Source organism: Cyprinodon tularosa, unplaced genomic scaffold, assembly GCF_016077235.1.
Source record: "Cyprinodon tularosa strain WSP-4 unplaced genomic scaffold, ASM1607723v1 ctg176, whole genome shotgun sequence".
NCBI lineage: Eukaryota > Metazoa > Chordata > Actinopteri > Cyprinodontiformes > Cyprinodontidae > Cyprinodon > Cyprinodon tularosa.
Window position 1 is genome coordinate 850,703 of NW_024038582.1, and position 23,696 is coordinate 874,398.

At 35.7% G+C, this 23,696-nt stretch overlaps 1 protein-coding gene across 1 annotated transcript in view; it reads right to left on the reverse strand.

The window, feature by feature from the left end:
- Positions 1–23,696, reverse strand: part of LOC119781387 (cadherin-4-like) — a 380,523-nt gene that overhangs the window by 37,917 nt on the left and 318,910 nt on the right. The window contains exons 6-9 of the mRNA XM_038281816.1: positions 21,638–21,793; positions 17,173–17,317; positions 8,857–9,029; positions 1,289–1,426 (exon numbers count right to left, since the gene is read on the reverse strand). Of these exons, the coding sequence (XP_038137744.1) occupies positions 1,289–1,426; positions 8,857–9,029; positions 17,173–17,317; positions 21,638–21,793 (612 nt within the window). The remainder of the gene's footprint in view (positions 1–1,288; positions 1,427–8,856; positions 9,030–17,172; positions 17,318–21,637; positions 21,794–23,696) is intronic.

The window sequence follows — 23,696 nt, forward strand, 5'->3', positions numbered from 1 at the left end:
TACGATAGAACCTAGGCTTAGAGGTCCAGCAGAAACTAAACAAAGCAGAACCACAGGGTCACTTAGGCTACGTTCACACTGCAGGCCTTGATGCTCAAATCTGATTTTTTTTTTTGTGAAATCTGACTTTTCTGCATTGCCGTTCACATTTCCAAATATATGCGACTTGTATGTGATCTCCTGTATGAACTGCATTCATACAGCTTCCTTGTTCTGCATGCAAAGGATGCAGTGACATCACAAGCCAGCGTATTTAAGGAAGTAAACATTTATATACTAAGTTTTTAGCATTTATTGATTTCTCTATATATTTTAATTATGATATTGTGACCCTACCTCAGTATCCCCCCAGTATGCTGCTGCCATAACCAAATTTTACAGTTGGAATGATGACCCATATGAGGACAAGGCCTTTTAACTTATTATGTGGAAAGAAAATGACTAAAAAATACAAAAAACTTTACATACATCCATTCAATTATGATTTTCCTCATGTAAAATCTACATAAAATAAAATAAATGTTTTTTAGTTGGAGCAAAGCACAATTATGTACAATACAAGTATTAATGGTTTTGCAATGTTTGGATAGTTTATGTCTAAAGTTATTTGGCCATTTCCAAAATGTCTTACCACAGTTTGTAATTACTATATAGTACAAGTCATAAACTTCATGTAAGTCTAAGGCAAAAGCGAGATGTTGTGCCTCCATATTGATTTGAAATACATAAAATGCATTACATTGGACTTAATTTTTACTCTGCTCCGAGTAATGACCCAGTGTAATGTAATCATCATTCTAAATATCCCTATGATGCCAACATCATTAACCATTTGCAGGATCATGTATTCTTGGAGAAGAAATTCAATAGTATTGATCGGTGTTTCTAGTGTGTATGTGTCCTTTACAGGAGAACAGTAAAGTACTTGCAGTATATGAAAGCCGAAATCAAATTTTACACCTACACCGCATTGCTGTAATAGTTGTTAAAGGTGTTGCTGTTCTGATACAAAGGGAAAAAGGTTTCTTTATATGTAAGATGACCTGAAATCACCTTTAAGTGTTAAACATTAACTTATCAACACAACTGAAGTAAAATCAAATATATTTTTTTTCTTCTGTTTTGACTACCACCTTTCCTTGCATTCTGCACATAATTTCCTCTATAGCCAAATCTTCCTCATCCTAGTTTTCTCCCTCTATCTTACTGCTCATTTTCACAAACTTCTTTCAACTCACACCCCCTTCTTCTGAACTGTTACCTTCTCCACATATTTGTAATAACTTACGGTTCTTGAGGTCAGCATGGGAGGGTTGTCATTGATGTCTGTGACAGTGATGATAGCTGTGGCTGTGTTGGAAAGGCCAAAGTTGAGATTTCCTTCCATATCCCTGGCTTCCACGATGATGGTGTACTGTGACACTTTCTGAAAAATAAAAGATAAAAGGTGGATTGGGGTGGGGGGGATAATATGCAGTTATGCAACTGAAGTTATCTTTTTCTCCTGTGATCTCGCAGTGGCAACCACAGACTGTGGCTCCCAGGGGAACACAAAGGCTGTTTTTCTCTGCTATGGTGGTGGTCCATGGTTTTGTTTGGAAAAACAGAATCATAAGGTCTTTCATTTGACTGAGCTGAATTGTCCTTGGTGGAACCTGGTCTGAAATCAAATCACTAAGAGGGTACGCCACGATGCCTCTCCACGGGTACAGCATGCCATCAAAGTTGTCAGGCGTGCTGCTTTTTCAGTACCACAGATCGACGGATCTGAAGACAATGATCCACCTGACAGAGATTAATAGACTATCTGTGAAATAATAATATGAGGGAATAATAAATGCTACTTCCTCCCTCCAAAAATGACACCATGTCACTTTAGTGGGATGGGATTTTTTCTTATCATTTATACTCCTGTGCTCAAAGGCATTTGTGTTCATTTTATCCCTCCAACCCTTTCTTCCATCCTCCTTATTGCAGGGTTCTTTTCCTCTTCTTCTGTCCCAGGGTGCAGTTAATGGGCTGCAGGAAGGATGGAGCCCAGGAGCTGACTGTCTGGATAATGTGTCTTGTCAGTGAGATTCCAAATTACATTCCCACTGTCTCTCTCTCTCACCTGCTAATTACCGAGTAAATATCCCAATTAGACCAGGACGGCACATCAGAAGGATTAGACAGCTCCTCTCGGTTCCTCTCATCTTGATGCTAAATAAGATGCTGAACTCCAACCTTGTGCACAGACTCATTAACACTAACGTTTACACACAAGCAGACATTGGTGCCTCGCTTCCCACAGATCTTGTATTTTCCTAGCTGTCCCATCATCCTCTGTATGGCATGTACACAACACTCACTAATTAGACAACGGAGTAATTATGCCAAGCTTTTCCGAACCTCTTATGATTGCAACAATACCACAGCACACCCAGTTTCACTGAAGTGCTTAGGTCTGTTGCTGTCAACAAGCTCTTTAGAAGTCTACTGAAGACCAGCGGAAATCTTTAGATGAGCAGTTAAAAAAAGAGAAAGCACACCCCTTAAAAGGAGAGAAGAGAAAATGACTTAATGTTTTCAAGAAAGGTGTAAAATGTGATAAAAAAAAAAGGTTATTAACGGAGACACCTGATGCTTTTGACATATCAGAATAAACTGTCAATGCTCTAACATGTTAAAATGCTGGCAAAATCTAAAGAGATGCATCAAAATGTATTCTGATGTTTTTTTTTATACAGAGATGCTTGGGAAGATTCTTCTCTTTACTGCAATGTATCATGCATCTTAGTTGGTTTCTATGAACAGTAAGAGAAACTAGAATATTGTTGGAATGTACATATTCCTAAAGGTCCATATCCCAGGACCCAAATCTGGGACAGCTGGGTTGAGGACCAAGTTATGAAGTCAGAATTCTGTCAAAACAGACCACAAATGATAAATATTTATACGAGCAGTTGTACTTAAAACACAGTCATATAAAAATATATAGACTACTCTCTTGTGCAATTTTATGCATGCAGATTTAATACCAGATTCCACCCAACATATCACGCATGATTAAATGCTCCTTATCAGTGTCTGGCTTGCTTTTCATGCACTCTAGCTTTTCTCCAACGTGTGTGTGGATCTGTTTCTGTGCAGTTGTGTCAACTTTTCTTAGTTTGAGGGTATAATCAACCATACTGTCTGTGATTGGCTACTTTTCAGGAAATACCGCTTCTTGAGAGATTGCTATTTTCTTCCTGATTGTGGCTAACAACAGTGGAAGCATAGGACTAATCACTCTTCAATCTCTCTTTAAGAGTTGAATTCCGAGAAGCTTGCAAACACAATGTCGGACACTAAAAGAAAAAATGTTTAACAGTAGATGCAAACTGATTGTAAATTTAAATGCCTCTGTTTAACTATAAATGTGTGATCACTCAAGCCTACTTTTCCTAGATATTAACAGCAAGGGTAACCCTAACTTAGTTCAAAGGTAGTTCAAATTTTAACATTACTCATAATTTCGAAGTAAATGACTACTGTTGTCGGAACACATTCCCAACTTTATTAAACTGTTTGATGAACTTCTGGCAAAGTTGCGATGTGGGCACACTTTTCCTTCTGAGCTCCATTCTTGCAGCCCCTAACTAATGCTTAATAATAATAATAATAATAGCTGAACTTTATTCATCTCACACTAGAGAAATCCACCTCTGCATTTAACCCACTTGGTGAGCAGTGGGCTGCCACTTTGAGGCGCCCAAGGAGCAATGTGAGGTTAAGGGTCTTGCTCAGGGACCCAGAGTGCAGGCTGTGGGGATCGAACCGGCTACTTGCAACCTTCTCAGAGCACAAGTCCACTGCTCTAAGCACTAGGCCTTCCCCCTACCTATGAGGCCAGCTCTTGGCACTCTGTGTCACCTTGAAGGAAGACCTGAACATCCATGTTCTAAAGTAAGGAAGAAATAAATGTATGATCGATTTCAAAAAAATTTCTCACACAGTGTTTATGCTTATGCTGCAAGGTTTAATGTTCATAAGTATATCTCTGCTTGCACTGAAACACCAATAAAGATGGAGAAAATGCTGCCAATACAAGATGACAACCGAATGTAACTCAGTAAAAGCTGAGAGGGAGGCCCATTTAGCCGCCATCTTAGCTGCTATACAAAATCTGGAGAACAGGGTTAATAACTTTGCCAAATAGCTGAAAAAAAAAGTTCACCGGCATTAGGCTACATGATGAGTGGAGCAGAGCTCTCTTGGTATCGCTGAATGTAAATCCACTATGGTAAAACCTTGAGCAGAAGCTTGTTACACTGAATAAAGAAGATGCAGCTCTGAAAGATAAACTTCTGGAGACTGATAGGTACACGTGTTGATGGAGCCGTAAGGACAGTGAGGAAGAAAATGTCAGAGAGAAGGCAGAAAAGCTTCTTTCAAGGATCTTACCGCAATGGGCAGACAAGTCAGAAAATGTGATCGACACGATCCACTGAGAGGGGAAAAAAGAATCCTGTCAGGTCATCCTACAGTTCACAAGGAGGTGTCATCTAGACGCAGTTTGGAAAGTAACTAAGGAGTCAGCGGCTGCAAAGATGAAGGTCTCTGTTTTGATCGAGATTTTATTAAAGGAAGACTGACAAGCAAGAGAGGAACTGTGGCCTACAGTAAAATTATGAAAGCCAAATTGCATAGAAAGGTGACCTTTACAGAGGCCATGCGGCAGCGATCACTGGTAAGCTGATCGAAGCCTCATCTTCCTTCTGAAATTACAATTACTCTCACTGCTTTTTTAAATAATTTTTTCTTAAACCTATGCTGCATTTATCACAGCTAAAGTTTCTGATTTGTGCTCCAATTTGGTGTTTTTCACTGCATAGAATTAGGGATAGTTTATGTAGAGTTTTCTTTTTTCATTTTTTGGATGGTAGGGAGGACTGTTCCATGTCATTATGTAAAGGGCAATTTAAGATATCCCAGGGATTCACCTTCAGCTCATGTAAGGGGCCTAAGAGAAACTGTCAAAAGAATGGAAATATTGTATTGTATTGTATTGTAGAAACAAAAATTCAGATTGATTTGCTCTGTAAAAAAAAACAAAACCAAAAAACAAATCCAATGCACTCTGAGGAAAAGATTTTAGTGAAACCAATGAGGAAATCAAATCATTCACTTCCATGGTACTTCCAAATAGGCAGGTTTGGCTGTAATATTAAATAAACTGCCATGGAAGACAAGATATAAATAATACAGAACTGAGTGCCATTGATTTCTCTCCATGTTACATACTGACGGTGCTCGAACTAATGCATCATCAAGTAACGCCTTACAATAACTATGTTACTTTTGAAGTAACTAACAAAGTAACTAATTATGTAACATGTTAGTCACTATGATTTAAACAGATTTTTTATTTGTTACCTAATGTGTATTAACAAGGACCACAATTTTATGGTGTAAGCAGACGTGATAGCAAATTCCATGTGTAAGAGCATGTAACAGCAACGCTACTGTAACAACTTCAGAATGTAATGAACACAGAGGAGAGATGGTGGTGCAGAGCAACTGATTGGATGGCAGCATTTCTACAGAAATGCTGCCATTTCTGCACTATTCTTCTGGAATAGTGCAGCCCCTGTTATTTTTGTTAAATTGATTAAAAAGCATTATTTTTCAGCTTCGTATTTATGTTATAGACCATTGAAGGCTGTCAATGTACAAACATATAAAGTTCTAGAACATCTTATTCTTCTTTTACTATTAACAAGAAACATAATCATGGCCACATTATTATATTGTAACTGACTTGTGAAACAACACACACCAAAATAGTTCAGATTAGGTTGTATTGTTTTCAAATGTTTAGACCATTGATTAATCATTTCATTTATTGATTACTAACAAACACCTTATATTCCATTTTGACCCTCTAGTTTTCTTTTATTCAAGTAACATAAAAGTTTTGCAAATTCTTTGACATTTTCAAACATAAAATGTAACTAGCTACATAACTACATGTGTCTATAAATCCTGATTAACCTACTGTATAACATTGTCTACAGGAATGTCTTGAAGACATAATGACCTAGATGACTCTTTCCTTTTGCTCCTGAATGTAGGCAAAGCAGAAATTATAATCTTTGGACCAGAGTCTTTGAAAAATAAACTGATTTTTCAGTCATGTTAAAGTAAGACGTCTTGGTGTTATTTTGGATCAGGACCTGACATTTAAATCCAATATCAAAGAGGTTTCTAGAATTTCTTCTTTCATCTCCACAATATTGCAAAAAGAAATATCCTGCCCATTAAATCCTTAGTTTAATATGTTGTTGTTAAAATAGCTTAAGATGCTGAACCGAGTGAAACTGTTAACATAGCTTATAAAATTCTGAACTGTAAATCACAGTTAAATTGATTGCTTCAAAGAGACCTGACCCTGTTCAGGAGGATTTGCGTAACCAAAATGTGTAACCAATTATTTTTTTTTTAACTAATGGTTATTTAAGTCAATTCAATTTAGTTTATTTATATAACATCTATTCAAAACACGTCATCTCAAGGCACTTTGCAGTTCACCAAATCATAAAGTCAAATTGATTCTCAGTTTTCTATCTAAGAAAAACCAGTTGGCTTTATTGAATTGTTTAAATGCAGCCTTAACGGTAAACTGGTGGAAATCCTTTTTAGAAAATGGAAATAGCATTTGGCATTGTCTTCCGAAGAGTATGTTTAAACAGATCAGAAGCATGGAATTTGCTCTCAGATGTGACCTCAATGTAAACAGACTCCCTATAAACTTATCCTTTTTTTCCAAACGGGTGTTATGTTGAAAACCTACGCAATTTTATTTCTCACCTAACTCCTTTCTGGAATACAATATATGTGCTATGCAGAATTAAGTCTCTTTAATAGTACCGCATACACCATTTGTTGTTAGCTAAGCCACTAATTTCATGTAACATCATTTTCCATCTGCCATCTTGTGAGTCCACATTTCTCACCACCATTTTGGTATACTATAACTATAACATGGTTTTTCAACCCTGGTCCTCACAAGGCACACTGCCCTGCATGTTTAAGATGTTTCTCTGCACCAGCACACCTGATTCAAATGACTGCAGATCAGCAAAGCCTGTTAATCTATGAAGCCTAGGAAACATCCAAGACATGCAGGGCAGTGTGCCTTTAGGACCATGGTTGAAAGAAACTGTACCATAACTCTGCTCAGTGAAGACAAGCTAACACAAAATTAATAATCAGTGCTTTTAATTGTGGTTCTATATTAAAAGAGTTCACCAGGCAGCTATTCATAAAAAAAAAAAAAAAAAAAAAATGATATAGAGTAAGCAGTGTTTAGCGATGAATAATAATGATGTGATATTGAGGTGGTGCTTTGATTTTGTATTTAGTATTAAAAGTACTTTTTAAAAAATAGCCAATAACCTTGGTAGAATTAATTAATTACTGATAGTCAAACCAACCTTTTAGACATGTTTTACATTATAGATTCAACATTATGACAGCGTAAAATGTAATTTCTGTGATTATCACAACAGAGGTTTGATTTGAGGTAACAATGACACTATAGGGCTTTTCAAGGTAAACACTGGAAATTTGCAGTTACACACCTAAAAATGCAGCAGATCATAAATACTGTTGACTGCAACACAGCACAGAATCTAAAGACCTTTAAGCCTTTTACATCTATGGGGAAGTTAAGTAAAGTTATGCCATTACAGTTTAACATTACTGTGGAAAAAAATGTATAAATATAAGGTACATTATGACTACTTTTTCAATGCACTAAAGGGAGCTTAGTGATGCTGTGGAGATCTTTTTCAGCAGGTCTAATCCTCTTTCAGGCATTTCACAAATCTTTCTTTAAAGGAAAGAAATGAGAAAGGAATGGTAAAGAGTAAAATTGCTTTGAAATTAAAATACAGACAAATTTATGAACATTCTGAGAAAAGAAAAAAATTTATTGAAGCCTGGTCAAACTAAGCCTAAACCTTAAAAAAAGTATAATGCAAAACAAATATGTCATGACAATTTCTTTGAAGTACAAAAAAGGCTAGCAGGAGTTTAATGCGATATTTTAGGAAGAGTGCCTGGATTCGCAAATACAACATAAAAATAAGCAGCAGCAACTCAGCTAGGTACATTTTTGTCCATGTTGCCCTCATGCATCTATTTCCCTTTGGCACCCCACCATCTCTGTTACCCTATTTTTCACTGCCTAACTTGCTTCTTTGCTTCAGCCCCCACCCAGTTTTCCTTTTTCCCTCTGTTGCTCCTGTTTTATTGAGCACAGATGTGATTATATAGACTTTTGTGTTTGTCTGACAGGTGTCAAGGGCATTCCATCCAAAGATTTTCCTTTCTCTATCTACCACACAGCCAAACACACATAATGGACTTTTACAGGCATGAACAGCACAACACGAGCAGCCCACTGCAGCATGATGTGTTGTTAATAGGTCTGTCACTAGTGACAGTTTGGGAGGATGATCTGTTTTGCAGATGTCTTTACAGACTTGTCACAGGCACACAATGCGAGAATAAACATATTTGGATCTTGTCAAAACTTTTAGAGCTCCATAAATAAGGTGACCGAAGACAATTTATTGTAAAAGAAAAGAAACAAACAGAAAGGTTGGTGTTTGTATTTGTGTGAAAGAAACATGTTCTGACAAATGGCTAAATGAGATTTAAAGGTGTTGTTAGAGCAAACAAAAAAAGCGATCCTAAACGGAAAATAATGGCTTATCTCCTGGGCACTTAGACATGCCAAAACCCAAAGGGGTTCACAGATTTGAAAGGACCTGTTTTTCTACTGTCACAATAGTCTTTGTGAAGTGTGAAACACGTAAGACAAACCTCTCTGTCCAGTCCAGGCGCTACCGTCATTATGTCCCCTGTCTCACTGTTGATGGTGAACATGTTGGGGATCGGGCTATGGGGTGTCTGGGATAGGATCCGATACCGAACCATTCCATTGGCTGTGGTGTTGTCATCAGCATCAAAGGCAGACAGGTGCATCACGTAAGTTCCTGATGAAGAAATAAGTTTTTGTCAACATGCATGTTCAGATAATAGATTTATCTCTGATTTATAATCTATAGTTTTAGAGCATGTGTTGCAGAAGAAGCTTATACATTATAAAGTTACCTGATATTGCTGGCTGAATATAGTGCATTTACTGAAAAAGATAAATTATGTATGTCAATTAAGAATTTAAGATCACGATAATATAGATGTATTGGTAATGTAACTTAAAGTGTAATTGCTAAAGGTGCAGATAATAAACACAGCTTTATGAGTGAGACCTTTATTGAAAATTACAGCTAAACACTGTGTTGGGGGTTGTCCGAAGTTAAGTTTATATACCGATATGTTTAAAAAGGCAGACTATGGTTATTGTGCTAGTAAATCAAGGCTCTTCTTTACCCATTTATATCATATGAGGGTTAAACAAAGATTATTATTTCACTGTTCCAAGAAGTTACTGAAAATAAGAATAAGAAAAACAAATGCTTGAGAATTTTGTTCAGACTCAACACCACACTATATGGCAACAAAACCTCTGGTGGGTTACATGGGCATGTATAAAAACAAACCATCCCCACTGTGTAGTAGGGTGGAGTGTGTAAACTTCACTTAGACCTTGTAAGTGAAGTTTACACAGAGTTTTATGTTACTATAAGCCTGCTTCCCTTATGTGGGGATATACTCAGATGTAAAGGCAGTGGTGTCAAAAGTACACACATTTGTTACTTAAGTAGAAGTATAGATACTGCAGTTTAAAAACACCCTGGTAAAAGTTGAAGTATCAACTTAACCTCTTTACTCAAGTAAAAGTGAGAAAGAATGTGCTCCAAAAACACTGAAAGTATCAAAGTATAAAGTAACCATTAAAAAAAAAACAAAAAAAAAACAGCCAGATGCCACTATATGAACTGAAAGCTCAATTTTTCAACTATTTCGAAAGATTCTTTGAGATAGGGCCCCAGATGAGGGAGGTCTTGTTGGTCTCCATCTACCCATAAGCTCTCGCCTGTGTCCAACTTTCAGACATTTCAACATCTTTTTCTGAATCCAACATTGGGGCATGGCATAGACGATTCTCGTTTGTAGTTTGAAGAACACCTGCTTGCTTCTGATGATTTCCTTTAGCTAACCAATGAGTGTTTGCGTTATATGACTAATCCAATTACACTAGTGTTTAACTAGGTGTGGATGGAGCCAATGATCTGCATTGGATGGGGCACATTACGTGAAATAAATATTTATAAACATTAAACGGACAGCAAGAGTAATGAGTAACATTTGAGTTAAAAACGTAAGGAATAGAAAGTACAGACACTAAAAAGTGTACTTAAGTACAGTAACAAGGTATTTGTACTTCGTTACTTGACACCTCTGTTTAAAGGTAGTGATCTAATTTTGGATAAAAATATTATTGATGTGTCTTTCAGCGAAATAATGATGAAAAACACCACCAAATCCAATTCAGCTCCTCTAACTTTTTTTTTTTTTTTAATCCAACTCCATTTGATTTGCACAGAGGCAGAATAATTTCTGCTGCAAGAATTTTGCTCTTAGGTCTAAGGGTTGGAAATACCAGGTTGCTCAGCTTTGATTTTTTTTTTTTTTTTGCTTTGACTTTTGATTATTTTTCCTGCAAAAGTTATAAACCATTTTGAAGATTTTTATCAAGTTAATTATATTTCTTATCTCACATCAACAAAGTCACCCTACTTCAACAACTCTCACACACCTTGTAAGTGAAGTTTACACTGAGTTTTATAAACATTTTGAATAAAGGCTAAGCCTCTATTAAAGATTGGATCTGAAAGTAGATTACTCCTGCCAAACCTTCACGCATGAGAACAGGACTAGCTGTTTAGTTAAATGGTATAAACAAACTATAGATTGTGTGTTTCACAATTGTATATTTCATTGGCCTTGATTATTTATTTTTAAGACAATTAGCTGTATTACTCTGGTTGAAATATCAAACTAAATGCACCTTTTTGTTCTCAAGTAGGCAACAATGGCCCATATTTGTTCAGAAAAAGGAAGAAAAAAATGATTTGCTCAGAAAAAGCTTCCAATTTTCCAGAGAAAAATAAAGGTTTGTATATTCATTCAACTTGAAACATTAACACATGCAGCAAGGACAGTCTGGTAGTGAGTAATGGAGAGAAAAGAGACCTTTTATAAAATGATAACTTTAAATACTAAAAACGGGAAACAAGTATACACTTAGATGTTTCAGAGCTTTGAAGGTGCCAAAAATCTATGTGCCGAATGATTGTGGAACCAAGAGAGGCAAAACCTTGTTGTTATATATATATATATATATATATATATATATATATATATATATATATATATATATATATGAATATTTCTTGTTAGGTAAGATTTTTTATAAAATGCAAATTAGGGTAACCAAATCTAAACAAAACAAAAGTGGGAAAACTGGGATAAATTTAGGCTATGTAAAACAACACTGTAAAAGACACACACAGATGAAAAACCTTAGTTTGCATTCTATTTTCTAATAAAATACTTTAGCTGTTAAGTTTTAAGAGTACTGTGTGCAGCTTGGTCATGGCATGGGACACTGAATAAGCTCTATGATAATGACTACAGCTTTGCTTTCTTTGTGTCTTTCTTTATGTAGGAAAGGCGTCTGTTAATATATTTCTCTTTTTTTTAAATATCATTTGACTCAGTAGAATGCGGTACGCTGCTTCAGTTTGTGAAATGTCAAGACATGTAAAAACATTGAACTGTCAGGCACAAATCAGGACATCTGGTCATACTGCTCCAAATGATTGTGCAGACTTATTTTCTACAATTATCTGCCAAACTTGTCTGCATATATGTTAAAGAACGCCTCTACAGACTGCTTTGACAGAAGACACTGACTCAGGGTCCAATGAGCAGAATAATGACAACAGTTTTGATCTCTACATCATCTTGCAATGTAGCACCTTCCCACAGGATTGTGCTGATGTATCATCTGAGGTTTTGCTTTGTATAACTCTATCATCACAGCAAAACAACAAAAAATGAAGGAAGAAGCATTTTATCCAATGTTTTGCCTTATCTTTGAGATGTTTAAAGTTTCATTTTTGGTATTTGCACTACCTAACTAATCTAAACGGTTGCTGTTGAAAGTAACCAAAATAGCTTACAATAATAGTGAAACAGAAATTCACTTCATACTGGATTTTCTCTTTTTAATGTATAGATTAAAGTGAAGTAAATTAAATTTTAATTTCTCACGAGTTATACCCCCTAATACCAGGACTTACATCACTTTCTAAAATCATCCTATTCTACCTATTATCGCCAGATAAATGTGTAAAATTCCATTAAAAATAAATATTTGTTTAATTAAAGACCTATTATCTGATGTCAGAAATAACATTAATATAACCCCTTACCTTTTGAACATTTACTTGGATGTAAGAAAACCTCCCACATTAATAAATATTTGTTTAAAAAAAATAACCTAGCGCACAGTTCAAAACATAAAAGAAATGAAAAAAATATAGGAATTGAATAAAGGAATTGCCCTAAGAAAAGCGAGCCTCCCAAATGGTCAACTTTCTCCCCTAAGCTATATTCTGTAGCAATCAATGTTGCTGACTCTTGGTTTAGGTCATAGAGGTTGTTAAGGTGAAGCTCTATTAGATACTCATAATTACTGCATAATAGAATTTCTCATTTACATGCAACTCATTATATTAATTATTATATTATAATGTTTTCACTCATAATCTCCATGTGGATGCTATAAAAGTATATTGTGTTTACTTTAGAAATGTGTGAAAAAACCTTTTTAAAATATTTCTAACTTTCTATACAATAAAAACTGGCTGAACTTGTTCTCCTAAACAGCTCCCAATATTATACAATACTATCTTTTATTACAGATCCTTGCCTGGCACTTCGGAGACAGCTTACACCAAAATGTACAAAACCACCTTTTCTACACAACCAAGTACAGATTCTATCCTAATTGCATGTTTGACTTTGTCATACGAGTACTTAAAAGGTACCATTAAAAAAAGAGAACAAAAAAAAAACATGCATTTTAAATCACAAATTTGAAAAATAAGTTCCATGATACATACTCGACTTCTTTTCTTTCAAGTCTCCACACCATTTTAAAACTATGTGGGACCCCGGTGTCTTTCATCTAATTCATCTCCCTTTGCTAGCTGAATATTATTGCCAGAGATGGTGATATCATGCCAATGACAGCCCCTGTCCGAGGATAATGATAACTGCAGCTCCCATTTCAAACTTCATTATGTCTCAAAGCAACATTTGTCAATTACTTGGCCAGAGGGAGCATTCTACAGCCCCCCCAGTGAGAGCAGAAAAAAAGAGGATGCTCTAAACAGAGAGCGGGAAAGAGAAGGAGAACACCAGAGTACAGACTGCCGTTAAAATCCAAACCGAGACGCTATCAGCCCCCACCCAACACTTTTCACTTGAGACACAATGATAGATGAAGCATCACAATGTGTTACACATCACTGGGATAATTTCATTAAGCTGCACTTGTATGGGGTTTAATATGGACCCTTTGTATGGGCATCCTAAGCTCTGCCTGACAGGATTACGTCCCCATAATGACTCTTTAATTTGCAAACTAATTTAAGTCTGTAATTGGCCTTCCTTTGAATTCACTGGAGCTCTACACTCTAAAAGTCATTTTTTTATGATTATTGTTTAGCTTAATGTCATACATACTTTAGAGACCCATGTGCTTTGTGGAACAGGGCCAAGAAAATAAACAAAAAAATGTAAAGAGAAACTATCATTGTGGAAAAAAAGGCAGAATTAAGAAAGTAAACAGAAGGTTTGGAGAAGGAAACGAGCACCTGGACACCTCTTCGGATCACCTCTAGCATTATAAAGCTGGGATAATCTGACTTAAACTCACTGAAGTTTGCACACAGAGCACATCTCTGGGATACTTCTGCTTCAAGGTTTAAAATAAAATGACCCAGTGGTACTACAGTTTGGTACGTTTAATCCTCAATCTCTTCACCAGAATGAAAAGGAACACTGCTTTGACTTCTTTTTCGTTTTTAGCAGTAAGACACAGTCTTGTTAATAAAAGAGAATGGAAAATTCTCTTTTGTCCAACATCTAAATTTACACCTATGCTTTTATTGTACCCATGGTGAATGGGTTTAAGTTTTTGACGGTAATGCAGGGGACCTGTGTTTGAATCCAATTCTCTCAGGAAGGGCATCAGGAGTAAAACTCTTCACAAATTCTGTAAACAAGTCTTAATGACTTGCTGTGGTGAGCTCTGAATATGCAAGTTTTCCCCCTTTGTGCTATAAGCCTGGTGGGTTTCCAGACTTTCCTTTCCCCCTACGTGGTTAAGCTTTGAATTTTATATATTTCACTTCCATTTATAGACTAGTAAGAGATTGTATGAATACCTTTGACAGCACGGTTAAAAGTGTAATGGCGACACCTTATACACTGTATGTAAACACATAGGGAGGCATTGGTCAAGAGTTTTATCCCCCCCATCATTGACACTAAAAAACACAACCTGTTTCTACCTCTCTAACTCCATGAAATAATGCAACACCACAGAAAAAGAGTCAAAAGATGTTTACACTTTCCTTTTCCAAAGTCAGAGAAGCATTGGAGATGTGTTGCTCACTTGTTTACCTTTTGAATAACAGGATTACATCACGTCTGACCGCAGCTAATTAATGTAGCCAGGCTGCTGGTAAATCAGCCAGAGACATTAAGCATCACTACTAGCACTTCATTAGTGCATCTTTTGAAAGGCATCAATTATGAACATTGAACCTAGGAATTAAACCCAAACTGGTTTGAAGACCCAAAGTGGCAGAGTAAGTATTTTTTCTACTACATGAAAATATTAATAATATTCTATGCACTAAATATAAGGTGTATTAATAGTAAAATGTTGCTATTAAATTCAACATTAGTTAAGCTTTATTTCATATTTGTGGCTTCTTTTTTGGTATGTTTTACCAGGTTTGTTACAACCAACAGTTGGTGTGAAGGATCCTCTACCGTAGACTTTGTTACAAGGTCTTTTCACAGCATATAGCAAGCCTGCTTCGTTCTAGCACTCAGGGTCCGGTGATCTGCACATTTTGGATGTTTCTCTGCTTCCACACTTAAACCAAATTGCGTAATTACCTCCTCAGACTGCAGTCAAGGGTTTGATCCAAATACATGCAAGTTGTAGCATCGAAATGTAAATGAACAGCAAAAGTTCTCCAATTTAAAAATCAAAACCCTATGAAGAACCATTCATTTTTTTGCTTTTGATAAATGTAATAATCTTGAGTTTGATGTTTGCATTTCATGTAATTTATAGCTTACATGTACTTTATAGCTTATATATATATATATGTATATATATATATATATATATATATATATATATATATATATAGATAGATAGATAGATAGATAGATAGATAGATAGATAGATAGATAGATAGATAGATAGATAGATAGATAGATAGATAGATAAACAGACACATACACATTGAATTACCTTCTAGAGAAAAGAAAATTAATTCTGGTTTATAACTACTTGCAAAGTCTTTTGAGACTAAATAGTTTAATCAACTTTGCTGTTCAGCTTATTTTCTACCTGTTAACAGCAGGGAGAACAGAGATTAACACCTGGTACACCTGGTGTTTGGGACTTGTAAATCCTGGAACCAGTAATATCACAGGCTTTATTTAAGGAACCATCGGGATCTCAGTGGTCAGAATGCACAGTATTCCTAGCATGCAGTGAACATCAGAAAGGAATTTAAAAAGAGTTATATTACTGTACTTCTGTTCGATTTTCTTTGCATGCATAACGTTATTATAAACAACTATAGGCATGCTTCTGTTGATCAGTAAATTGCATGAACTGTAATTTTATTAAAGAATATTTAGACTGACTGCATTGTACAATGTGTTTGCAATACTGTTTTAGTCTGAAATGTAGAAAAATAAATGTCTCTGATGCTCCAAATAAATGTATAATCAGGAAAGCAATCAGTGCACATTAATTAAAAGTCAATAGCTATCAAAAATTACACGGGCAATGAGGAAATACGTGGTTTTTTTTTTTTTTTATCCTGCTCGGCCAGAAGTCACTGTTCTGCCAGAACAGTATATGCTATCAGATCAGCATACGCTGTAGTAATATGCATGCAGGCACATGCGCAACAGAGTTTTATTCCCACATTGGACAGCACGAGCCAACTAGAGCCATTCCATCAGATCAGTTAAGTAGAACCAAAGCTGGAAGATCCAGGATCTCTTCCACAATTTCAGCAACACCAGGAGGATGTGGCACGGCAAACGGACTATTACAGACTACAACACACTCTCACCCCAGTGGGTGCAGTTGATGCTGAACTTCCTAAATTAACTAAACAACTTCTTAGGTTGGAGGCACTAAACAGCACTCCAGCAATGAAGTTCAGTGAAAGGGTGGAGTCGGAGTAAAAAAAAAATATGCACACACGTTGGAGGGGATTCTGCTGGGAGTTGCAGGGAAGTGGGCTGCAATTTGGATGACATTTGACTGGGAAAGGGCCATTTTAAATAGCTGCAATTGTATACAAAATGACTATAAATGTTGTCTAAGTCTAAGTCATTGACTTTTAGCAGCAGTGTACCAACCAGCACAAACACGTTTAACTTTGAAAAAAGAAAATTAGCTTTTTTTTCTTGGCTGTAGAAACGGCCAGACATGATTGAAGTGTCCGGGATGTTGAGATAAGTCTCTGTAGCTAAAACCATATTAGTCAATATTAATTTAAAATAAGTTACTAGTATTAAAAAAACTTTTTTTGGGGGAATTTAAATGTGGTAACATTTTGTTTTCATGTTTAAAATTATAGAAAACATTGGCTGTGGTTCATATTTTGACTAAGAATTCATTTAGGTTATATGAAAACTAATCATATGCCGATCTGACAGCGTATGTGGTTATGACAGAACAGCGCTCACACTGACTGACAGAGCTGGAATGTCTGGAGCTTTTGAGAGCTCCATTGCCATGTGTTGGCTAGTTTAAAGAGAATCAGAACTAATCAGGAGTGATAAAAATGACACAAACAAACAACCTCATGGGTGCTTTATTTTCTGTACAATTACCTGGCTTAGAACCTTCATCCACAGATCCATTGTAAACCTGGTTTTTGAACTCGGGTCTGTTGTCGTTCATGTCAATAACAAATATGTAGAGATCAATAGGGTTCTCCACCTGGTTCCCATTCATGTCCACAGCATGGGCTCGCAGCTGTGAGAAAGAGACAGGAAAAAAGATTCCAGATTATTGCCCAACACTCAACAGGTTTATATGCAATCTAAATTGGCTCCTACTTGAGCAATTAACTACACAAAATATTTTTTTGGTAAAAATACAAGAAAATATACAAATCAACAAAAAAAACACGAAAACTAATCAACAATTAACTTTTTTGGAATGACTATGACCTGGATGACTGAGAATCTTTTTAATAGCCTAATCAACAGGAGTTTATCAGGTTCCTTTGTAATGAATAATGAAACAACGCTACTCAGCTGATTCCTATGAGAGATTATCTGAATGATCTCTAAAATTAGATAACTAAACACCTCAGTAATATTAGTATCATACCGGTACTCAGTTTTAGAGGTAGATAATTCATAGTTCAGTACCTTTGACATGTTTTTGGTTTTATTTCTTAAAATAAATATAATAACTTTTGTTTTGCAGGGATTTATGATAAAGACATAAACAATATCGTGCAAAACTATTACCTGAAAGAAGAATATTGGGTTAAAAAAAGAAGCAAAACCAAAAACAAAATAAAAGCAGCGTCCTTTAGAAGTCATTTATTTTGGAAAAAATATTCTATTCAATTTCAGTATAAATACAACTGATCTCTAAAATTATATGAGTTTGCTACAAAAGAAAAATGACAATCCACACAGGTCAGAGATACAGCTAAGGAGAACTTATTAAAGCATCTCCTGGTGCACTGTTTGACCAATCATTCAGTAGTGCTGCCATGAAGAATATGTTTGGTTAACAAAGCCATTATCACATTTCAAGATTATTCAATTATTCTAAAATTTCATTTTTAACAAAAAGCTGTCAAATATTTTGCATTGATTATATTAAGTGTCTGATCTTAAAGATTCTTAATAAGTCTGCTAAAACAAAACTTTAAAAAAAAATGTATTCACCATATTATCAAGCACACTAGACAACAAGTTCAGAATAATCCTTTTTGCAAAGAAATTGCCTTTTTTCTCTCCTGACATCATATTTTATCACACTTAGTCTGCAGAATTTATTTTTCTCAGCATGAACCAAACAGAAAAGATCTTATTTCATGGAAGGCTGGCTCAATTGTAAAAGTGAGGTTTCACTTTCAGAATGACTGCATTAAAACCCATGGCCAGCGCTCTGTCTGGTTTTGTTCAAAGTCAGTCCAGAAATATCTTCACTTCCCTTTGAATCTATATAACAATAAGAACATATAATCGGTACATCTTACTGGAAGTTAAAGATAAAAATTTATCATTTCAAAAATTCTAAGAGCAAATGTTTGTTATATCCTCTGCAAAAAAGCAAATGTTAGAAATAAAAAAAGCTGTGACATTTTAAAATAAAGCCCTTGATTCTCTCAAAACCTGTTTGCTTTGTCTGGGAATGTTTATGTCCCTGAACATGACTTATTCAGTGACTTTGTCAGCATGTAACACCTGGGATATTTACCTAGATCGCAGAAGTAAAATGGAAAAAAAACAATAAATTCTGCTCCTACAGCATAGCGTGGTATATATTTATTCGTTGAAAAAAAAATCTCATTCACCCCTCAAACCAAGGTTCTATCTCTGAATTCATTGCAACGCATATGCATTAAAAGAATTGAAAAGGGACAGTTAATTGGTATTTATATAAATAAACAGGTAATGAAAGTCATGGAGCAAAAGAATATATTATTGCTATATATACAGCTTAAAAGTAAAATGTGATGTAGCTATGGAAAACCATCTGAAACTCTATACATTTTTCATGCTACATATCACTATATTGTAATAAATGTTTAACCTGGTTGTCTTTGGGGTAGTTCTGTAGCAGATTTGAATATATGAAGAGTCAGATGTTTGTTTCTATTTTGTAAATTGCTTATATCTGGTCTGATTCTACAGTGAAGTATTTGATTATAAGGCAATATTCAAAAATGTTTAAGGGGTATAAATATTTTTCCAAGGCAGTAGAAGAACCATTTCCCACTTTGCTTTTTTTCTTCACAGAAAGGTGCAAATTTAAACCACGGCAGCTCATTCTCTCCCCCTTCCTTCACCACACTTTAAAGTTTCAGCAAAATGACATCTGCAGGACACCCTGAGGTGAAATGTAACTTTATTCTTTCCACTACTTTGTCTGATCCTTCCTGAACTCAATATCCACAGCTATATAGCAGGCCAGAAGCCAGACTCCTTATCTAAACCCACCGTCATCCCTATGTCGCACACAAACCCACAACCTAATTCAATCACAGCAGGAGTCAGAGATTACTGCCTTGTTTAAAGAAGGCAGAACTTATTATTGAGTCCAAGTCATAGTTATTATCTTTAAAAGGCATGGACAGGGTTGGGACTGTACCAGCAAATACTCCTCATTTGGCATCAGATTCATTATGCAGATAGAAGAAAACTGAGAAGCTTCAACAGTCTCTTTTCTCCTCATAAGAATGCATCGTGTTGCTTGGCTGGATTTGAATTCAAAAGCGCTCATTCTTCTAAAATAAAAAGAACTAGAGCATAACTTGGCTCCATCCTTGCATGAAATATCAATTGAAAAAAAAAAGACAAACTAAATTGGTCCTGTGGTTTCCGAAGAAAGATGTAATGAATTTATGTGAACAGCTTCTTATTTAAGCTTCTAGAATAAACATTAACATTTAATTTTCATTCAGTTCAGTTAGATGTTTTGAAAAAAAAAAATATAATCAATGCTAAAGGCAACTTAATCAGAGGGAGAGAGATTTTAACAGTCTGAGAGTGGATACTAAGAGAAAAGAGTGAGCAGAAATATCCGTGCAAAGCTATAAAGATAAGGGGAGTAAACTGAGGATACTTTCAGCACACGTCTATTCCTGGTTTTCAGACTACTCTCTTACCTTGAGGCTATCAATGTTTTGGTGTCCTAGAGGGATACCTCCCTTAAAAAGTTAAGTTTAATTCACACGGTATGCTGTCCTAACGCTGGTGAAGATTCTCAGTCATCCAGGTCATAGTCATTCCAAAAAAAGTCAAAAAACAATCCACTGGACTGTGTTTCCAAGTTTCAACATGTTTCGCTTCTCATCCAGGAAGCTTTTTTAATTCATAAATAAATTGAATAGCTACAAGAAGTGAAAGAATAAACAGTGACTGATAGTTGATGTAAGATTATTAATTTACAATGCAGTGTTCTCTAGGAGATACCCTAGTCCTGGCATAATGGATTTAAGTTGAAGTTGATGTTCTCAAATATATTTGCTGTATTATGCAGTAGGACAACCCAAAAAAGTTGAAAAAGAAACTAATAGACTTTGTTTCCAAGGTTGAAGATGTTTCGTTTCCCATCCAAGAAGCTTTTTCTGCTCAAATGTCAAAAATAGCATTGAGTTGCTTTATACAGTAGCCGAAAAAGGCCTTATTTTAGCTTAGACAACATGCAAATACAATAATACAATTCAAGACAATACAAGAACACTGCATTGTAAATTAATAATCTGACATCAGCTATCAGTCCCTGTTTATGCTTTTACTTCTTGTAGCTATAAAATTTATGAGCTGCTACAGTCAGTAGCATTCCTTGAGTTAATGGTGACCTGTCAAGGACCTAGTTCTGAACTCTAGCCGGCCTATTCCCTTTGCTGTACCTCTCATCAGTAAAAACATGCACACACATGCCAACAGCAAAGCCCATGCTGCAAAAAAGACAAAAAAAAACATGAACATATTACAGTAAATAGGCACCAGTCTTAACAATTTAGTTGTTAAACATGTCATGTGCTTTTTAAAAGGAATTAAGGTAAACAAATTTTGTTTATAAAATAGGTTTCAAAGATCAGCACATTTAATCTCATGAAGCTCTATTGTACAAAACAAAAAATAATGAAAATGCTTGATCTGTGTTATATTAAAAAAACAGAATAACTTTGTCATGTGCATTTATTTAAGCATTTGAGTTTTGAATTCAGTTTGGTCACCTTAGCCAGGCTCCTTAAAAAAAGACAGAAAACAGCACAAACTAGGGTTTGCCTTGTAAATTTAGAACAAAATCAAATGGTGCTCAAATGTCCAAATTTTATTAGTCTCCATGCAAAGCAATAGCTTCTTACAGTGCTGACAATAAACAAAATGCTGAGAAGCATGTAATCCCTATTTACTGGACATACAACATTTGAAACCACCCTCCAAACCATGATGCATTAAGCGATAAGCTGCATTTTTTTGAAAAGGCTACTCAGAAAGTGCCGTTGAATCTGCAGTATGAGATATATGAGAAAATCTTCTAAAAGACCTCTATAAGAAGATACAAATTTAATGCAAGTGTCAGAGACATCAGACTTACATGATAAGAAGATCGATGCTCTCGATCCAGAGGTTTGGTGACAAACATCTTTCCAAGCACAGGGTCAATACTGAACACCTCGTTGGGCGGTTGATCTGCTCCCACTCCAGTGATGCTGTATCGAATTGAGATGTCCTGATCCTGGTCTGAACGAATCTTAATGAGAAAAACAATGAAAAAGTCAGTAAAATAGTTTTTTGATGCATCTCTGTATGTATAAAAACTTCTAAACATGTTTCTGTCAATTTCTCAACTCTGCCTATGAAACTAAACAAAAAGAATGAATGCAATGTCCAGAAATTAGTTCCATAATATGTCTCGTAGCATCCTTGCTATTCAACCAAAACACATAGCTGAGTTTCTTAACTCTTCCCTAAAGTTTTACCCTACACATATTTTGTTATTATCCTTACTGGATTATTCTACTTTAAAGGTATAGTGAAGAATTTTTTGAAAAGACCTGCCCTCTTCGCATAAAAAAGAAATGTACACCCACAACCCTCATACAAGCTTACTTTCCAAAAGAAGATTTGCCTTAAGTAAACATATCACCAGAATGACTGACAATTAGAAGGACCACTTATTTTGATGATCCAACTAGAAAAAGAACACCCTCCACTATACCTTTAAATCAAAAGGGACTTCCCTTACCTTTCCCACAATGTCTGTCTCTCTGTTGGTTCATGCTACATAAACAATTTGAATACAGACAAACGTTTTTAAGATTCACATTCGATAACTGCAAACAAGGATGGCTGTGTTAATAAGTCTGGTACAGCAATAGGTGCAAAACTTTGAGGACGCTGTGACCGAAATGTACAAATTGAGAAAATTACCACATGAACTTATAATTTTCATAGGGAAAAAGAGTAAAGTAACATTCAAGTCAAGAAGAGCACAGAAAAAGAAAATTATTTAATAAATATCATAGGAAACTTTTTTAAAAAATAGGCTTGTATAATTCTCCAGCTTTCCTTTCCAGATAGGCAGCTAATAGGTGCATTAAGTGCACTGTAATGCCTTATGATTTGAACTGGAGTGCTGTGTAATTGGGAGTCATTTGGAGCAGTTATTTAATTTAATACCTAAATAGAGTCCCAACCTCTGAGCATCCTATTTCTTTCCATTAACAGTCTGACAACTCGTGAAATCAGTCGGTGTATCAAAATATCTCAATCATACAATTAAATCTAGAATAGAGGCACATATTGTACCGACATATATATCCTAACATGCACATACACACAAAAATAACCTGGCTTTTTCCTTCTAATCAACGAGCAAAGAGTGCAAGACGAGTAAGATTGTCCAAAGCTGTCTCTATCTTTTACCACTCAGGGAACCAATTTAGCCACACTTTTGACACACTAGGAATTCCAACCTGCTGAGAAAATAGCTGAAGCAAATAACAAGGACAGGGGAAGGACATAAAGTATTAGGCAGGTGTCGTCTGGGCTCCCATAACTGCAGGAGTAAAAGCCTGTCACCATTGCTGAAAAGGGTGGTTATAACTATTTCCCTCCCAGTTCCCCCTTTTCGGCATTGAAAAGATCATTAGCGCTCAATTTCCTTAACAGAACTGAGGTATGTCATTGAGATCAAAGAAACATAATCGTTCACGCTCAGCTTCTTTTTAAGTCTTTGAGAGGATATATCAGCAGATCTGCTTTTGTGTCTGCATGCAAGAGTGTTTTCCGAGGGCAGTGAACATATCTTCGTGAATTAGAGCTGACAGTTCTGACAAATAATGAGTTGCAAGCATTGACCGCTAGTACTTCAAAGTATACCCATTAAACACTAACAGAAATTAATTTCCAGTTAGCAACTCAGTGGAACTCTAAGTGTGGCATCTATGAAATTAAATATAATGCCACTTTCACCAGTAATTTGGAATTGGAAAATGTAAGCAGTGAGGAAACTCTTACTATTGCCTTACAAGGCCGGCTCTCTTCTCTTTTATCATCTCAGCTTTTCTCTGCTGTAACTTCTGTAGTTTCCTGAATTTCACTCCTACATTTTATACCCGGAACTCTTCTTCTTTGTGTCCTGCTAACACACC